The 21,050-nt window shown below is 39.1% G+C and overlaps 1 protein-coding gene across 1 annotated transcript in view; it reads left to right on the forward strand.

Annotated features, from left to right (window-relative positions):
• Nucleotides 1-4,205: 4,205 nt before the first annotated feature.
• Nucleotides 4,206-21,050, forward strand: part of LOC136857875 (ADP,ATP carrier protein) — a 34,495-nt gene continuing 17,650 nt past the window's right edge. Inside the window, exons 1-2 of the mRNA XM_067136900.2 lie at nt 4,206-4,415; nt 20,740-21,001. Of these exons, the coding sequence (XP_066993001.1) occupies nt 4,256-4,415; nt 20,740-21,001 (422 nt within the window). The 5' untranslated portion in view covers nt 4,206-4,255. The remainder of the gene's footprint in view (nt 4,416-20,739; nt 21,002-21,050) is intronic.

Genomic DNA, 21,050 nt, shown 5'->3' on the forward strand with positions numbered 1-21,050 from the left:
AATTAATTCCATCCCCTGGTCCATGGAGTTTGGACAGCCAAAGTAGGGGACTGCCTGTAGGGGTGAAGTACAGTGGGGACTTAGAGGGCCCTGGGACCGCTACGGTAGCTGTGAAGGCCCTTCAGGAACTCTGAAAAGTGTGGCAAAAGGGGGCTCTGGTTAATACGCAGCAGGTCGTTATGCTACTTAGGCTCCAAAATGGGTAAAAAAGTAAATTAAATGCAATGTAAATTTTAATCTTATACCAGTTGCATAGTATTATTTGAAGTAATTCCACATACTGTATATGAGTTGACTATGTTTGTAAGTATTGGAGATATTATAAGTAGAATTTTGTAAACAATATAAATTTATTAAGGATGATCTGTTTGTTTAATAGAAAAAATTGTTAGCAGAAATTGTATATTATTGTATTCTAGAAAAAAATTCTTCTTTTGTTAATTTAAAATTTAGTGCTTGACAATAATGTATTTTAGTGTACCATTTGCCACCGAGGTAGACACCTCATTTGCAAAAAATAGATTTTGATTTGATTTGATTTGAAGTGATGAGAGATAATCATTGTATACTGGTGAAGTGTTGTTGATGGCACTCACTGAAGAGAATGGACACGTTGCTCCTTCATCCTCATCTTCCGCACGAACTATGGCTTTTATTATTTCATTTTTCACCTAACATACTTATTTCGAATAGTGCGCAGTTCTAAAAACATGTTCCTCAAATTTGTTGTATTCTTCTGGTGTTCCTTCCGCCAGTACTTCTAATGCAGTTTTTATTGCAATTTCATATTCTTCCTCGCGTTTCTTTTTAGATGACTTCGAAGTTGTTTTCTTTTAACTACATTAGGTTGGTCTCCACGTTTTCGCTGGTCTTTTCCGAAGTTACAAAAAATTCTCCTTCCTTTGGTATGTCTATGACGGAATTTAAAGGACTTTCCACCTAAGGTTAAATACTAAAATAGCAAATTAAAGAACATATCTAATAAGAAAACAATAAAATCAACTGTTATTATTTATTGTTATAATTATTACTTTTTTATTATTATTTACTTTTATCATAATATAACAGTAATTCATTAATATCTCTTCCTAGTTTTATCATTGACTATAAACAGATTATTCTTCTATCAGTACAGTCTCCGCAATACATCGATGAATGGATTAAAATAGCAGAAGATTTTGAAAGACGATGGAATTTCCCTCATATCCTGGGTACCTTGGGTGGGAAGCATGTAGTAACGACGGTGGGAGCCGGTTTTACAACTACAAAGAACACACAGTATTGTTTTCTAGGCAATCATTGATGCTAATTACAAATGTATTTATTCAGACGTCGATTGTAATGGCCGAATTTCTGATGGAGGTGTACTTTCTAACATAAGTTTTTTCGATAAATTGGAACAATTCCAGGAAGAAATATGCCAGTGCCATACTAGCTTGTTAGTGATGATGCATTGCAATTAAAACATAACTTTTGAAATCTTAACCCTTTCGTAATCAACAAGCACATAATCGAATTTTGAATTATCGTCCTTCAAGGGCTCGTAGAACTGTGGAAAACAGTTTCGGGATTTTAACAACAGATTTCGAGTGGATCCGAATACAGTTAAAGACGTTGTTTTGTCAATATGTGCCCTTCATAATTTCCTACTGAACGCAAATATGTCAGCCTATTTAGGAAATTGAATGATTTATTCAAAAGTTTCGGTAAGTCGAGATGTGATATCAAGACTTCGGCGTGAAGAAGGTAACCCTGGAAATACACTTTTCAGAAGGAACGAGTCAAAATGAATAACTATACAACTTCACAAAAGGATTTGAGAGATGAATTCAAGAACTGTTTTATGACTACTGAGGTTGTAGTGGACTGGCAGTATAAGCACATCCCTATCCACAACAGAGAATAATAAATTTGTGTTGAAAAGGGAACTGAGAATATGAACTTACGAAATTAGATTGTGTTGAATAGGAAATAAGTCCCGGAATGACGAACTTCCGAGCATTGAAATAAGGCCAACTATTTTGGTAATTGTCATCTGTCCCGCTACCGCTTTTTCTGTTTTTCATTTTTTTAAATTCATGAGATACCTTAAACAACAGAGAGCATCACATTATTGATTAATTTAAATATATATATATATATTATTACATATTTGTTATTATTATAACGACCATGCTACAATCATTGTAATATATTTATTTCCATGCAAATTGATGTAATTTAATAGAATATATACTATCAATTTACTCTTAATTCAACTTCATTAAACATTCTTACCTGATTCCTTAAGTTGTGATGTTTCCTCTGAACTTCAGCTCCGGAACACGAAAACTTCACTCCTATTTCCTTTTTAAGTTTTATGTTTCTTCATTCTGGCGCGGTAATCGGTAAATTTCACATTTCACAAAATTTCTCGATTTGCATACATTTCAATTAAAAGTTTTGTTTCCTCCGGAGACCAATTTTTAATCATCTTGAAATTGAAAATAAACCAAGCTCTCGATAGCCCGCCACAATTCGAACAATTCGTATCTGGAGAGCTAATCCCCGAGAGGTCCGAAGAGCACTAGTGTTGGGCACTATGTCCCTGTTTCGACACACTGTTCCGGTGCACGTATATTTCCCCTGTTCCGGAACACCGAGTGTCAATTGTTCCGAAACATTCCGAAGCGAGACCGAGATAGTGACACGCTGTCCCGTCAGAAGCGCCACAATGCACTGCCTGTCGCCTACTTAGCTGACTGCCGGTACCGACTGTGTGCCGCCACTTGCTGGAGTGTTCCGTGTTCTGTCACATCCTCTTTGTTCTGTGAGTTCCGTTGCATCGGCAACTGGCGTTCGGTACATGCGAATAAAGTAATTTGTTCTGTTTTGATTTCAACTGTTTTGTAAGAGTGTTTTCATTGAAGCCTAGTTGTATAGGCCTAACGGTACGAAAGATGTAAACTTTGTATAGTGTCGCATCGGAGGCCTGTTTAGGACTTTTCACTAGAATAAAACGGACAGAGTGAAATGCAATTTATGTTCTTCTATTTTGTCTGCAACGGGATCTTCAACCGGCAGAATGACAAGACGTTTCAATCTTAAACATCCCACATTTTTCGTGATCAGCTTTTATATTGTGTTTAAGTTTTATTTTCATGTTCTGCTTGTATAGTTTTACTTTTAATCTCCTGTTCCGCTTGTATTATTATAGTTTTTAATTTTTATCTTCTTGTTTTGCTTGCATGGGTTAATTTTTATTTTCGTGTTCCGCTTATAAATTGTGTACGTAAATAGAGTACTGACGAATTTTTATTCAACTATGCGAGTATATTTTTAATTGTTGAAAATAACATTGTGAAATTTGCAAACACATATACTGCCAGTGTAATTGTGACAGGTTTATTTCGGAATGTATGAAAACATTCTTATCTTAAAAACAACATTTAGGTATTATTTTTTTGTGCGTATTTCAGAGTTCCGACTGCTTTTTCACGTGCGGTGAAATCTTATCCTGGCCTTAATTACTCACAATACAGGCCGATACATTCAATTGGTGAAAATATCCTTGGATTAGTTACTTTTGAACACCTGTACTGCCATTGTGACCGTATTATGTGTATTTCATATTGACCGAAAAATCTTAACGTAAAAGCAGTCTTTAAACGTGATTATTGGGCACGAATTTCAGTGTTCCAACTGTTCCTTCACGTTCTGTGCAGCTTTATGCTGGCCATAACTACACGCAGCATGTCCGGTACAGCAGCACTTTCCCGCTGACGCAGAGTATATCATCTTGCCTCACGAAGTTCTCATTACTGCTCAGTTACAGTCCCTTGTACCCTAATACTCCAACTCATGCTCCTAATGTTCCGTAACAACTGACTGTTCCGGTTCTGCCCAACCCTAGTGACCACTTGTCGACTAGCGAGCAACTTGAGATAAGTCAGCTCTCGCTGGGTTGCGAGCGAATTTTCGTTAGTTGCTCTTGTCTCTGCACTGTGTCAATTGGCGAGTAACTGCTATCGAGAGGTTCTCGCCCGTATTTACTTTCAAGAGCACGGAGATTTTAACTGCGAATAAGTGAGTTATTTATTCTGAGAAAGGGTTTATGTGACTTCATCTTGACGTCATTGGTCAAGGAAGAAACACCGCTGTCTATTGGCCAGTCGTTTGTGACGCAATGTACAGGCTGCAAATGATAAACGTAGTGTCATAGCCCCTGAGACGGTCTCTTCCACTTTCGTCTGCCAGTGAACAAGGACAGGTAGCAATGACGCTCACAGATCCGATATCGTTTCTGAAAGATTTCGTTGCCGGTGGAGTTTCTGCGGCTATTTCGAAAACTGCTGTAGCTCCTATTGAACGTGTGAAGTTGCTTCTACAGGTTCAACATGCATCGAAGCAGATAGCGGCGGACAAACAGTATAAAGGTATGGAAACCCCGTGGCCATTTTGTGCTGGGAGTTTAAGCATGTTTAGCTTGCAACTTTATTAGAAAGTGTGGGAACTTCCACACCGCATCGTTATTTATGGGATATTTTTGGATTTGCTACTTGTCTGTGTGGTATATCATGATTGGACAATTTTGACGTTGTCTCTAACCTAAACTTGTCGCGTAGTGAACATTCCTCTGGCACTTTTCTTCCTATACGTTAGCTGCGTTGCAAGTACCCTGTGACATTTTCGAACTCAGTTTTAGAAGTGGAGCTCTACTTGTGATAAGTGGGTTTTTTTTTTTTTTTTTGCTTTGGAAAGAGTAGTACAACACTTGCATGTAAGTGGAGGTTTTCATTGGCACTTCCTTTTGCTCGGGAGGTGTCTGGGTTTTCGAAATGCCATTTCAATTCGTAGCCGTCTAATACAATAATTTGACGTGCTTGTCATGCCTAGATTCCCTGATGTCTTAGGTAGGATTTGCGTTTCTCGCTTTTGATTGAGACTTCAAATGGCCTTGATTCAGGACTTCTTTTAAGATGTGAGAATATTCTTTCATTTAGTTTTTTGTCGTTAACTTCCAATGTTCCTACGGTTTTTAAAATACGGTTTTGATAAGTATATGTGTCGTATCTTTTCAGAGTGAATGTAATGAGCAGCTTATCTCTAATCTAGATGACCCTGAACTAATTTTCTGGCATTTATCTGCACTCTTGGAGTTTTCCTTAAACATGACTGAAATGAAAGCAAGGGGTGATTAATCTTAAGTGTGTAATATTAAGCTGAAAGCAGGTTATTGGTCATTTTTTGTGCTAATGTCGAGTATCGAGCCCGGAGGGTGGTTTAATCCTCAACTTCTGTCAGCTGTCGTAGGTGGGCCAAGTGTTACTGAAGATTTATGGTAGGGAAACGAGCATGGTAGTTTCCTGTTGCTTTCCTCACAGATCCAGACGTTCCTTGTTATTAGACATCACTTTGCCAAGTCTAGCGAAGTGCTTGCACCGACAGACCCCATGAGCGTCATTTTCACACCATTCATGACGGTACTGACTAGCTGCATAAGGAACTACGTTACTAGCATTGCTCATACCTCAAAGTTGGAATATAGTTTGAAACCTACTGATTTGAAATTATGAAACTGTTCTGTGTTCAGAAATTTTCTTTTCTGGAAGCTGTTGTCTTGCAGGAGCTGGTACTATTCTTCAGTGGGTGGGGCTTGCTGTCTTTCACAACACTATAACTTAAGGTAACTTGTGGTACTTCAGCACTTAATTGACTTTTTTCACACTGGGTCATAATTGTAAATTTTTGCAGAGGTTCATAAGTTACTTTTCTCATTTAACATATTTCATCTGAATTCCTTAATTTCAGTGGTAACTTTCCTTTTACATTGGTTGTAACAATTTCTGGATTAACACATTGGCGACCATGTCTTAAGGTGGCATATGGGCAGGCAGACTGCCATATTTTGAAGGTTTTTAAAAAATTGTAGAAAATAGTAGGTAGGTTGCAATTGTAACATGTATTGGCCTATATCAAAAAATTAAGTGTATTCTAGAGATGGGCACTATAGACTGAAAACCACTATTGACTAGTCGGGCAATAGTACCTTCGAACTATTGACTGAATAGTCATGTTTTCAATGGAACAAAAGTATTCATTACGTCCTGTTGAGAAGAATGAAACTATTTATATAACTCAAGTAGTCAGTCCATGAAAACATTAAAATGTTCAATATTTGCTTTACGTCCCACTAACTACTTTTACGGTCTTCGGAGACGCCAAGGTGCCGGAATGTAGTCCCGCAGGAATTCTTTTACATGCCAGTAAATCTACCAACACGAGGCTGTCGTATTTAAGTACCTTCAAATACCACCAGACTGAGCCAGGATCAAACCTACCAAGTTGGGGTTAGAAGGCCAGCATCTTAACCATCTGAGCCACTCAGCCCGGCAAAATGTTTCCAGTCGAAACTCTCCGTATCAAAATGGAGTCGTACTTTTACGATTTCAACTCATTTTAACGCAAATTACCAATAATTAGAAATCACTTGTATGGACACCCATTAGAACAAAATTAATGTTATATTGAGTGATTTACAAATTTATTCAAAGGGAGCACGTTCACAGCCGAGAAGTCCACTCTGCTCCACATTAGGAATAAGAAGCTGCACCACCTGGATATCCCAGGTCCGTATTCCATTCACTGACAGTGAATACCAGTTTTCCATGAGATTTTCTACATTCATTCCTGGCAAATGCCGCAATAGTACTGTACCTTGGGCGCATACCCCAATCCTGGATTATATAATCACACTATCAAATTCACAGCTGCACAGGTTAAAATCCGATTTACACGCTCGTTCATACACTGGGCTAATAAATAGATGCCCTTATTACGAACCAACATACGAATGACCTTTCTTGGTGCTAAATGGACAGTGAAACGTAGAAAGAAAACTATGAGGCTCTATTCTCGAACAATGCTAACAATAATATGTGAAACTTGTTGCTGTAGTACACAATCATAAACAAGAGAAAACCACCATATTAAGTAGGTAGGTACCTATGAAGTTAACATATTACATATCCGAAGTGACCATAAACCGATAGCTCCATTAGCTTTCGCATCGCTGTGACTGGAATGTGGCTGAATTCAGTCGACTTATTTTGTGCTTACTGGAGAGCAAAACGTAGATATATTCGTGACAGGGACTGTGACTGAATTGTCAACTTGTTTTTTAAGGTAGTTGACTGTTACGATAGTTTAAACTATCACCGAGCTCGATAGCTGCAGCCGCTTAAGTGCGGGCAGTATCCAGTAATCGGGAGATAGTGGGTTCGAGCCCCACTGTCGGCAGCCCTGAAGAGGGTTTTCCGCGGTTTCCCATTTTCACACCAGGCAAATGCCGGGGATGTACCTTATCGTCATGGCCGCTTCCTTCCAATTCCCACGCCTTTCGTATCCCATTGTTGTCATAAGACATGTGTCGGTGCGACGTAAAGCAAATAGCAAAAACGGTTTAAACGGCTAGTTCGATAGTTATCAGTCAAAAGTGCCCATCTCTGGTCTATTCTACAGATTAAAAAGTTGCATTAAAATCTATTAATACTTTTCACATTACAAATTTTCCAACAGTATGCCTTTTGTAGCAACAACAAAAGTCTGACAAAAAGTCGTACACATACTGAGCTTCAGTGCAGAATAGTTTGAAGCATTGAGGGGCACAGAGTGCTACAGAACACATTGGATACCACCAGTATGTCTTTTCTCGTTACTTTCGGATTTTCTGCTTCTTTATCTGTACAGGCTTTGCAAGTGCATCCAAATCGCCAAGAGTACCCGGCGAATGTGAATCAGTCCCTGCCTTTGAATTATCATTGCTTGCATCACTTCGTTCTTAATGAAAATCCAGTCATATGAAGATCGTGAAACCTTAGCTAAATAAACTACAAAGTGCAAAATCACACCTGTGTGGAATATGGTCGAGTGGGTTATAAACACCTTCGTCACTAACATGAAGTTTGAAATCAGGGTCTAGATCTGAATTGTCTACCTCTTTGAACCACTGTTATCAACAATCTCTTCTAAAATCTCTATAATTCCACCTTTATTCAATAACCTGATCATTATAGCAGAAACAAAACACATTCCAAACACTTAGCACTATGTAAACAAAACTGAAAGCGCACGCCTTGAGCAGCTGGAAGCTTGGCGTTTAGAAGCGAACTCTAGCAAAAATAAGCTGCTATAAGTTCGAGAAAAGACTGAAACGAACGCATGTTATGGCTCTTATAAAAGTTCTTTAAAGTGGTGTGTATACTTTCCGCCCGATTCTCGTCCTGGCTGTGTTGGCAATATAACAATTACGCAAGCCTGATTTAGCTTCAGGCGCGGTCAGTCTGAGCTATTACCCCACCCCGATACACACTCGGGCTTGGTCTCCAATGTGTTAAATGTTAGCATTCTGTTGAAGTGCTTGTGAATCTTTCTGCTTAGCTATAGTGTGGTTGAACATAGGTAGAACTTTCATATTAAGATGCTCATGTATGCTCCTATGGTGAAGAAATGCCAGCAAATTTTTTTTTTTGTAGACTTGGAATAAGGTTCTCTCGGTGTAAAGGATATTGTACCAAGGGGCAAATAACTGAAATCTTGCTTCATATGGATGCCAGGTACCCACTTATCTTCCTAAAATGTATGATCACGTATCATTCTCCATATTTTCTGCAGCTGTTACCATTGTGTGGGATTTCATGTAACATAACATCCCGCCCACAAAATGCTAGATTTCATTACGAACTTCTGCAGAAGAGAATATCCTAAACAATTCAGGTCCAAGATGCTGTTTCCCTTGGAAGCTCTGGTAGACTCCTGATGTACTAGACCGATGGCTTGTCACTAGCTGTGCGTAGACTAATGAAGAAAGGCAGCAGGAAATAAAAAATCCTAATGTGGAGCAATGGCTGACACAACAGAACCTCTGCTCACTCCCTTGAGAGAGGTTCATTGCTAAATACTCCTGATGTGTTAGACCTAAAAGTTTTTGTCACTAACCAGGTTAAGCATAAACCAATAAAGAAACGGTGTACCATAATCCTGATACCGGGATTGTGCAGTTGGCAAACACTCCATGCAAGGAAGAAAGTATGAGTGGGAAGAGAAACTAGCATGAAGATTCAGAGTACATTTGGTTTTTAAAATTTTCTAGGAACAGTATTATGGCATTCAAACTTGACATGAAAGCACTGCTAGTGTTGCAAGCTTGGTTCAAATATTCGTCTGAGAAATATTATGTAGAGTTAAGGTTCCGTGAATTATATATGAAATACTTTTACTTAGTGATGGGCAAACGATACCGGTGTTCGAGCAGGATCGAGCCAACCAGATATGCGCAGAGGTTGGAGCCAGTTCGAAGCAGCTCGCAGTCACATGACCAAAGGTGGAGTCTGACTCGAGCTACAGCGTTAACGTGCAGATAAGCGAACAGCATATGAAGTGAAGCACCGCTCACGCAGGTGTGTGATATTGATAACGAAGGTATGTGCTGCCATATATTACTACATTCAGTCCTTGATGTATATCTTGTGGGGAATAAAGGCTGTTCATAACACTAGAAGTGTTAAGATTATGATTAAATGGTACGAAAAGGAAAGGGCATGTATCCGTAATTTATTTCCTGTGTAGTAACGGAAGTTTTTTCTCCCGAGGCAGTACCTGCGTATCGTGTAGCAACTGTAGGTTTGACACAGTGATATTTTTGTCATGCTCTGGACAGTTAAGACAGCTGTGTAGCGCAGCAGGGAAGGTGCTCCTCCTGTCAATGTTGGGTGTTTGAATCCCCTCCTTCGGAAAGAATTCCACTTTAGCTTGTATAGAACTATGGTAATAAATGTTATCTTGCAAATTGTGTACACAAATGTATAAATAGGAGGGGGATCAAGTATAAATTGGATTTTATTTAAATTCATTTATTGAAAAAAACAAGGCAATTTCAATTTTTCCACATAATTTCCTGCTTAGGAAATGCACTTGTCCCAGTGTATGAGTAGCTTTTTGATGCCCTCATCGTAACAACAGGGTCGAGTCACCAGCTGGTTGCGCACAAAGTCTTCCACATTCTCGTCATCTTCAAATCGTTGCCCTCCTAGAGCTTCCTTAAGCGGTCTGAACAAATGAAAATCTCAGGGCGATAAGTCCGGGCGATAAGGAGAATGGAGTGTAGTCCAGTGCATTTCCTGTAGTTTGGAGCCTGTTAGAGCTGAAGTATGGGGCCGTGCATTGTCGTGGAGGATGACCTGTCCAATCAGTTTGTTTAGTCTTTTGTGGTGATATGCAACCCTCGCCTTGTTCAACAGCTCGCAGTAGTAAGCAGCATTGATTGTCACTCGCGCAAAAAAAAAAATCGATCAGCAAAATGCCTCGCTGATCGAAAAAGTTGCAAGAATCTTGCCACCTGACGCGAGTCTTCGCGTTCACTGGTGCTGCTTCCCCTCTCCTCCGCCACTCCTTACTGGCTTGTTTTGATTCTGGACTGTAGTGGTTGACCCGTTTCATCGCAGGTGACGATCAGACTCAAAATTGAATCACCTTCTTCCACAAACCTTGCTGTAAGTGACAGGCCTCCAAAAGTTTTGACTTCAGATTTTTGGTCAAAATGCGAGGGACCCATAAGGAACACACTTTATGGAACTGTCGGTCATTTGTGATGATTGCTTGCAGCTGCCATAATGGATTCTTAATTGTTCTGCAATTTCTGATACTCTAGAGTGTCGATTGTCGTCAATGTCTTTAACAGCACAAATGTTATCTTCTGTAATGCTGGTCCGAGGATGGCGATTGTGTTGATTTTCCACACGTTCTCGTCCTTCCTTGAACTTTCTATGCCAGGCAATTGCATGGGCATAGCCCTAGTGTAGGCACTCCATTCACTCCACTTGCTGTACACAGAAGCTCGGCGGCTGGTGATGCTCTTTTATTTTTAGTTCACGGGATTGCCGATAGGAGTGTCCTTTACGATCTGCCAGCGATCTGCGAACTGTTAAGGAAATGTCCAACGGACTGTTGTTGCAAAAATTTATTAGGTTACAACCACTAAGTTACTTTTTTCCTTGCCGTGCGGGCAGTATGCACCGCGGCGATGGTTAAAAGGCCTCTCGAAGGGAGTGTGGCCCCCTTACTGTTCTCATGACAGAGCTTGGTCTGGATTTGAAAAGATAGGTTACAGCTACTAAATTTAATTTTGTTAAATATCTATAAGTAAAGTTGATACTTCTGACACGAATAAAGAAAGAAGACTAAATTACATATTTTTCTTGACGTGTTTCTTGCTGTGTTTATTTGCGTGGGTTGTAACAGAACCAGCGAGTAACAAACTATTGGAATTGCAAGTGACTAATCTCATGTTTTAATCCGTATTGAACAGGTGGATTCATAATAAAACTTTATTATTGTATATCAACTATTGGAATGCCGTCGTGTCGGCCAATGGCCGTGCTCGTAGCTGGCCGGCTAATGGTCGATGGCACGTGAGAACTTTCGATGTGTTATGAAAGTAAACATATCTTTTTGGGCGGTTTGGTGGGTCCCTGGCATTGGTAATGAACACATCTCTTCTAATAGGATTATAAGGTACATTTCATATTTCTTCGCGAAGTTGTTATACTGGAGGGCCTACACTAGGGCGCTACTGATTGCGTGATGTGTAGTAATCAGAAGTATCCCTTTGGTGCCTGAGGATTTCAAGCCATTTCCTTAACCGAATTTGAGATCAGTCCTGTAGTTTTCAGGCCTATCCGGAACAAATAAGTTCTTTTTAGAAATAGTGTAGATGACCTGCATGAACTGATAAATGTGTCAACTGAAGACAAAATATCACTTTTTAGTCTCGTAACGATTCAGATGTGTAGCTATTTTGAAACTTCTAATATTAAGACAATATACTTTTCCTTTCTGTATTTATAAGGCCTAAGCGGCACATTTAGAAGACAATTCAATTATTCATAGGAGGAATTTGTAACAAATTGCACAAACACAAAATCAGACTCCAAAATACAGATACGGGGTTGAAATGTGTACAAAAGACGCAGAAGAAACGGTAAACAGTGAATGAATAGTACTGTCCAGCATAACTTTTACATCCTTCTTGTTCAATGGGTGTTGGTAAGAGCAAGCCTCTAGGTTGCGGCACGTGCACAATTTGAAATTTTGACATTCGAACAGCTAAAGCCGGGCTCGCACATTTGTTGCTTTAAAGTTTCTCTTTGACGTATGTGGTGCAGGTAAGAATGCCTTGTTGTGGACTAATTTAAAATGTTTTAACAGCACTGTACACTCCCCATTAAGATTTAGAAATAAATTATCTGCACTAGCCTACAAGGTATAGACCTTCAACTTTGAAGGTTTCAGAGATAGTTTAAATGTTGGTGCATACTAATAATGCAAAGAGGGATTTGACAGCAGAACTGTGTTTTTTATGTTAGAATTCTTATAGAGGAAATCGAGCCTTCAGCGTTAAGAACAGTAGTAGATAGCCACCAGTGTTAAGGCTGTTTCACAAGTGAGCAAAGTGAAGTCCAGTCTTTTGGCTAAAGGTATAGAATGCTTGGCTTTGGTGCAAGGATCCCAGTTTGATTCTTGGGACCTTAACCACCTAATTGTCTTCAATTCCCCTGGCTTGGAAACTGTATTTGTGATATCACTTTCATTTCACCCAAGCTTTTCTGGAGGCTGTGCACCATTATAATACATTAATTACAGAATTCTTGTCAAATTAAAATTAATAATTTGGAATTTTACAGTATTACCACCAGTCTTGGCTGGTTAGCTTCCTTGGTAGGTTAGTGGTAGTCATACACATGGTAATTGGTTTGATTCCCATCAGCAATCACTGAAAGAAAATACTAAAACTGAAGAGTTGCACTTCATTTGAGCAGATCTGCCTCTAAAAAGGAACAAAGAATTAATTCCTTGAAATAAACGCACTGATAACTGCTACCAACGTGGAGAATATAAACAAGTAATAAAAGCTTTTAAGAAGGTATAGTTTTCTATCTCCTCCCACTTCACATTCCTCTTGCTGACCTCTGATTTCACTGTCTATCCGTAGATTTCTTGGCCACCCTTCTGGCCTCTCTTTTCAGTTGTCGGTCAAAGTAATTCTTTACTGTTCTCGTTCTGTCCATCCTTGTATGTCCAAACCATTGTAGCCTGCATCTTTCTAAAAGCTTAGTAGGCCTGACGGGTTTCTGATGCCAGTCTCCTTCCTTCTTGCTTCATTTCTATCTTGTCACTCCTGATATTTTGGTTCATTGTTCTAATGAAATAAATTTGTTGAATGGATTTTATTATTAGCCTTGTTATGTAGGGTACATGTTCAGAGTCCATAGGTGAGAATTGGGAATGAAGTAGGTATGAAACATGGTAAGTTTTTCTTTCTGGGGTATTTTCATTGCAAAGAAAGTTGTTGGATGGACTAAAGTAAAAAAAGTAGAAATCGAAAGGTAAATATTTTGTACCTGTTTAATGCAAATATGTGTACAGTTATACTACTGTCAAAATAATAGAGTATTTGATGTTTTTAAGTATTCATCTTTCCGCATTTTCTGACTGAGGGTTCCCTAAAAAAGTGACCAGACATTCTGCTGGCCAGTACACATCTATAAATTTGTCCATAAAAAGGAATATCAGTAGTGTTCGAACCCCACTGTTGGTGGCTCTGAAGATGGTTTTCTGTGGTTTCTCATTTTCACACCAGGCAAATGCAGGGACTGTACCTTAAGGCCAAGACTACTTCAACTCCTAGTCCTTTCCTATTCCATCATCACCATAAGACTTACCTGTATCAGTGCGACATAAAGCCAATTGTTAAAAAAAATTAAAATAGACTTTACGACACTACTTGCCAATTATTACATACTATCCACTTCATTCCGTATCGATATTGTAATCAAGATAGCAATTAAGAAAAAGGTTCCACCTGATCGATACTTTATTATTTAGCCTTTGGCTAAATTTGTCATTAAAAACTTACGGAACATGTTTTGATTGCTTAGCAATCAGCTGTTTTGCTTAAAACTTAGGTGAAAAAGCATAAAACGTTTCGTAATTAAAATTAAAATGTTAGTAAGGGACGTTTAAGTGGTGAGGGAGGGTGGATGGCGGGGGGGGGGGGGTTGTGTTAGTTAAGATTAAAATTATACACATTAAAAACTATTCTGAACTAAAACATCTTTTATTTCATTCGTTGTCACTTGCACTGGTTCATTATTAAGTTGGACAGTTTTCCGTTAATGCTCTTGCACACTTGTCTTGATGGTATAGTGTTCCTTCTTTTTCTAGACCTTTCTTACTGTTCGGTGGAGAAGATTATGTAGATTGTTGGTCGAATTGTTCAGTTTTCATTTAGTTGGATAGTTTGGAGTACGACCGCTAACCGGCACAAATTAATTTTTAATTATGAAAGCAAGGGTGACAGCCCTGTGTGAAAGTGTTCCCTTACGATGAGCGTCCTCTTAAATGAGGGTTTTTTAATACATGTCAGACTTAAGTAAAATCTGTTCCATGGAAAAATTGACTGTATAGGAAGTGTTCAGAGTGAAGGTGTCTGTTAGGGCAGGTTTGATTGTAGTAACTTTGGATTAATACTGTTTTTTACAAATGTATTTGTATTAAAATTTGGTGCTTTATTTTTTCTTGATTCTACATAATTAGCAACCATTTGTTTTTATCCTGCAATTGACTAGTTTTAATATAAAGGGAATGAAAGTGTGATCCTTCGTAACTATAAAGGGATTTAATTATCTTCAAAATCCATAGGTGGTCACTATATGTATAATGCCTCTTGAATTGTAACCTCATTCTAGTGACATTTTAAGGATAAACTCTTGTGTTCAGTTCTTCATTTCTGTATTTCAGAAGTTGGCACCAGTTCAATTCTAAGAGCTGTGTTATGACAGGTAAGGCTTTTGGTGATGTAGTACTGTCTGTTTGAAGTTGTTTTTTTTGTGGGTGTGACACATTTCCACATCCTCATTTAAATACCATTGTCACTGAAAGCATGTGGAAATTGAGTGGACTTAATAGGCATGCTTGTTTGAGACTAACATGTTGAAGTAGTTTTCTGATCTCAAGGCTGATTTGATAATCATACTATAGTTCTGGTCTTACCAGTTCCAAATTTACCATCTAATTAAATATCTGACAAAACTCCTTAACCCTGTTCCATGAAGCAACAGTACTTTCAGGGAAGTGCCCTTTACAGTTTTAACCTCTCAGGCAGGGATTTAAGTGGTGCATTTTAGTGCAATGAAAGGTGTTGCTCAGTCATCCTACATTAGAATTATCTGGCCCAGTGAGGAATGCATTGGCAAACTACCTTACTTATTTGGCACAGTATGCCTCATTGTGGTGCTGCCATTGGTCCTTGCAGTTCCCTCTAACTGCAATTTGAGGATCCAACCAGCCTCTGGGTTAATGACCTAAGTCAGCTTCTGCGTTACTTAACCCTTTGAGCTGGGGGTCGTTTATGCTGTAGTGGCAGGAATTTAATGGTCATTGCAGCCTGAATTATAAATTCTGATGAATGTCTCATCGAAATAAAATATACGTGGGGTGAAGGATCCTTATCCCTCAGAAGATGCATTTTTCTCAAACGTTATTCTGGCTGTTACTATATTGAATCTCCATTAAAAAATCTTTGTCGTCGCTTTTTTATACTTGAACCCCTAGACTTTAGTATCCTCCCCTCCCCCCATGGCATTACAGTCCTTGAAGGACCTTAGCCTATCAAGCGATCGCTGCTCAGCCTGATGGCCTGCAGATTACGAGGTAACGTGGTCAGCGCTACGAATCCTCTCGGCTGTTATTCTTCGCTTTCTAGACTGGGGCCGCTATCTCACCGTCAGATAGCTCCTCAATTCTAATCACGTAGGATGAGTGGACCTCGAACCAGCCCTCAGGTGCAGGTAAAAATCCCTGGACCTGGTCACAAATCGAACCTGGAGCCTCCGGGTAAGTCAGGCACGCTACCCCTACACCACGGGTCTGGCTCAGTATCCTCCACAATGGAGTAACTCCACATTAAAATTTGTTCAGTCTCGGGTATTCACCTTTACGTAATAACTGAGATTTCTTATTCCATCTTTATGGAATATGATTGCCTTTGTTATAAGATTCCTTTTGATTCGTTTGCGCGGTGATTGAAATGAGATGGAACCAAATGACTGGGTACTGTCTTTACTATACGCTGAACGGTTTGCGTACTAACTTGACAAGCTTTTGACGCTCCCTGTTGCACTTTACACACACTCACTAAAGGGTAGTTATTTTGTGCTTCCTTTTGAAAATATTCATGATCATCTTTTTTTTTTTTTTTTACCCTGGCTTCTTATCACCTTCTTCGCCATTGTAAGAGATGAAGTGCAGTTATTATATACAACATAAACAAACTAATCAAATGAGCTCTTTGTAATAGCCACACACACTGTAAGAGTACTCGGCAACACAGCTGTTTGTAGAGCGTAGTGAGCAAACTCACCAGACTGAGTAGTTCTCAGTGCCACTGCTAGGCGATCTTTAGTCTGATTGTGCAATGACATACTTGCCTGCACCCCACTTCCCCCGATAGCATGTTGGCTGCCCGCCAGCAGAGCAGGAAAGACCTGTAGCAGAGATGAAGCAGTGTGCATGTTCTATGTCTCAGTTCGATAAGTGGAGATGTCTAGACTTTACTTCGCCTAATCTGAACTGAAATTAGAAAATGCAAATAGAGGTGAAATTTTACTTGCCTGATTGCGTAGCAGTGTAAAGACAACTTTCCTCGTGCATCAAATTGCACTGTTTCACGAATGTCATAATTCAAAGACTGCTGGGAGTGTCCATACTAGCTTGTTCTAGTTGCTGGGATAGTTGTCTTAGAATTTGGACAACCAAAAGGTAGAGTATATCTTAGTACCGGTACAGTCTTACATTACATGTAGTTGCAAGTGTGGTGGAAACACCACTTACGTGTGTTCCTGAGGATTGTTATCGCTGGTAGATTTCACGTAGCAGTTGAAAAGGCAACTTTTATGATTATCCCCATACCATTGTTCATTGAAAGTCTGGAGTCAAGTAAAGGGCTGTGTGGCATGTAACAATACTTTCATCCTTACAGATAGAACTGTTGCTGGAAGGGATTAAATTACACCTCAACGATGTTGAGAAACGTGTAAAACATGAGATGGAAGAAATTTGGGGAACAGGCCTGCTAGTAGAGGATGACATTGACTGCATCATAATAAACTCTTACAACTCGCAGTGATTAGTAACTTATTTTTCTTCCAGCAATTAAATTGACTGTACATTTAATTTTCAGAACTGCATTATCTTGCTTCATTCTGATAATTGTTTAAATGTTGTGTTCTTTTCAAAACAAGTTAATTACGGGTTTTTTGAGCTATCGATTTGTTTTTTGCCAAATAACTCTCACTTAGCTAGAGTTATTTGTTCACTCCCAGATTTGGGATATGATATGCTGATAAGCAATTAATGCAGGCCGCTAGGTTCGGGGCCCTCACCTAACTTTTGACTTCAGAATTATTTTGGCTGATGATGCTTACGACAGTTATGTGAAACATGCCCTAACGAACACCAGTTGTAATGTTTATATCCTAAATGTAAGGAAAGATAAGTATTGGAAAGGTGGTGTAAAATTATTTGTTTAATGTTTATAATCACCCCACTTCCGTGCAGTCGATTGTTTGCGTGGGTCGAAGGAAAGGCCATGGTAGTCGATAACTCATTCTTTAATATGATTGGTACTTTTAACCGTGTGTTGTTTGTGTCGTCATTGTAATTGAATTTAAAGCCGGGATAACAGTTCTTCCACGTGAATCTTGGGGTGTCGACAGGCTTTATTCACCAAATTCTTTGTTTTGCCTAGTTTGCTTATGATTTAACCCATATTCTTTGACCACGTGAGTGGTGTTCTTTGTTCACGAAGTTGGCGTTCCTCGAATGTTTTGGCCTTCTAAGGTTGACATTTTAATGAAGTGTTTGAGTTTTTAATTTAATAGAGAAATGTACTCAATTTTGAGCATTAACTAAATTTCACATTTCAGTCTTTGCTATAGTCTGTAATTGTCCTGGTTCTTTTCGTGCATGTTATGATGCGATTACACTTACGATTTTTGCTGGGCTCTTGGAAAATCTGTGTATGGAGAGTCGTTATGATGTGGCACTGCGTGTTGCACTCTCTAGTCAATCCATCGTCCGTCATCGCTGGTGAGGTGAAGTAGAGGTCAATTTCAGTTTTCTTCCTTTCCCTGATGTTTACTAGTGCCCTGGTTGCTTCCATTGATTGTAGGTAGAATTGTGATCGTATGTCTTCTATGAAATGTCTCCCGCATCATTTTGTCTACCATCCGGGATGGCGCTGTCTTTCCAACTCGGGTAATCCTCTTCATGAGCATTGCCTTTATTCTTTCCATTCTCATCAGGTCTCTGATCTTCAGCTTTTCCCACGTGATCTCCATTCCATATGTTATCACTGGCGCTACTGTTGTCTTGAAAAGTCTCATTGCCATGCTAATTATTACGTTTGATATGTTGTGGATGCTGTACGAGGCTGATTGCTGCTGCCGTTCTTTCTTGAATATGTATACTTAAGGACGCTGCTGTTGTCTGTAGTGTTATTTCCAAATATTTGTAATTTCGTACCTTTTGTAATGGGTTTTGGTGTAATGTTGTTGTTTTTGGGCATTGATTTCCCACCTTTTCTGAAGGTCATTTGTACTATGTTTTCTTTTATCTGTAGGCTGTTTTCCTCCGCCCACATTCAGTGATGTAATTAGGGCAGTGTCTATTTCCTTTTGGTGGAACACAATGTACACTTAAGTGCGGCTGATTATGCTGGTGCTTTAAGATAAGTTTCCCACATCAAAAGTTGCAAAGAAATATAGCTGAGGTCGCACAAAAATGACATGCATTGTAAATACAATGGCAAAAAATGAAAAATATGAAGTGCTTTCAGAATGGACCCTTTTCTTTGGCAGCAGATGCAAGCAACGATACAAATCCCAAGTTGTATCCTATTGTTACATTCTAAGATATTCCATGGGAAAAGTAGTGAACACTGTGCTATCCATACAAGTGTTAGACAGGGACTCAACAGGGCAGAACATAAGTTAACCTGATGTTATCCCAACTGAATTCTCATTACATACCAGATGAAAACTGTGGTTTTCTGCTGTGACAATGCTCCTGTTATGATAGGAAAAAAATGGGGTTTCGGCAGTTCTGAAGGAAATTTACAGGTATTGCTGTCATGGATTGAATTTGCCACCTGATTAATCCAGCAGCTGAAAAAGTTGCTGGAAGATTACCACTTTAAGTGGATGAGATCCTTGTTATATTTTATTTCTTAGAGAAGAGTTTCAAAAGTAAAGAATGTCCTCTGAAATTTCAGAACTTGCATGATAGAAGTACAGAAAATTCTGAAGTATGTGTGTACTAAGTGGTTATCTTTAGGCAGATTTCTGTTCAGTTGTCTTAAACCACAGTCCATGGTATGAGATATTCCTGAATTTGTATTTTTGTTGGAGTCCTTAATGCCAAACCATGAAATAACTGAAGGTATGTTAAGTCAGGGAAGAAGACCCAATCTAGGCTATAATTTCACACTGGGTGACATGGTACTTTAGGGGAAGGGAACTAAAATTTAATTCTTAAATTCCTACATTATTGGTCCTTTCAAAAAGTACTTCATAAAGTTATTCAGAATAAAATTTCAGATTGTCATACACTTTTACTGTACAGGCTATGCCAGTATTCGTGAATTTAGGAATTTAGACCGTTGCTTAGTTCATCAATGCGGAGCATTGCTAACCGGGGAATATTGTTCAATCGTGTTAATAACTGGCAGTGTTTTTTTTTTCATGATTGTCTTAAGGTGTAAACCCCCCATGGGCATTGGTCCATTGTGAAGATGATTAAAAATGAGAAATATGAAGGAACGATTGCTTGAAGATGAGTCATGAAAGAAGGAAGGACTCCTTTACATTAGATAGCCTAATATCACCTAGTTGGAGGAAATCTTAATGTGAAGACCTATAATATTGAAAGCTCGTAAAACTTATCAAAAACATTACATTCACCATTGTTGTGGTGTTTGCTCTCTTCTGCTGTTGCTCATGTCCAATAGATGGGATTATTGCTGTGTCCCAAGGAAAACAGCTTGCATGAATTTTGGCGGAAAGTAGCTGGAGAGTTGGATAACCTTCAACGTGCTATGATTGTCCTGTCAACAATGGGTACTATAGCTAGCTACTGCAGGGAAAATTATGAAGATGACTATTGAAATGAGACGGTTGTGAAGGAGCATAGTAACGAAAGAAGGAAGGACTCCCTTACTTACAATTGGAAGGACGAGTTGGCGTGCGGCTGCGAGCTTGCATGCGGGAGATGGTTGGTTCGAACCCCGCTGTTGGCAGCCCTGTAGGTGGTTTTCTGTGGTTTCCCATTTTCACACCAGGCAAATGCTGGGGCTGTACCTTAAGGCCACGGCCACTTCCTTCCATGTCCCAGGCCTTTCCTATCCCATCGTCGCCATAAGACCTATCTGTCGGTGAGACGTAAAACCACTAGCAAAAAAAATTTCAAGGAAAAGATAAAGATCAGCAATTATAAACTGCAAATGGCCACAGAGAACATGGATACTTAAAAATTCATTAGTGGTAGATTAGTCCTAGTGTCAATACTGCCTACTTCGTAGATATTTTTAAATTTTGCAGTATATGTGCCTTTGAATTGACTTAGTCTTTTTTTTATTTTTTGTTGCAGGGATGATTGATTGTTTCATCCGAATTCCAAAAGAACAAGGTTTCCTGAGCTTCTGGAGAGGAAATTTAGCTAATGTGATTCGGTATTTCCCAACCCAGGCATTGAACTTTGCTTTTAAGGACAAGTACAAACAAATTTTCCTTGGTGGTGTTGACAAGAAGACTCAATTCTGGCGTTACTTCGTGGGCAATCTTGCATCTGGTGGTGCTGCTGGTGCCACATCGTTGTGTTTTGTTTACCCACTGGACTTCGCTCGAACCAGGTGAAAATTTCAGTTATACCTATTGTGGAGTTTCAAAAGTTTAAGCAAC

This window comes from Anabrus simplex, chromosome 1, assembly GCF_040414725.1.
Source record: "Anabrus simplex isolate iqAnaSimp1 chromosome 1, ASM4041472v1, whole genome shotgun sequence".
Taxonomy (NCBI): Eukaryota; Metazoa; Arthropoda; class Insecta; order Orthoptera; family Tettigoniidae; genus Anabrus; species Anabrus simplex.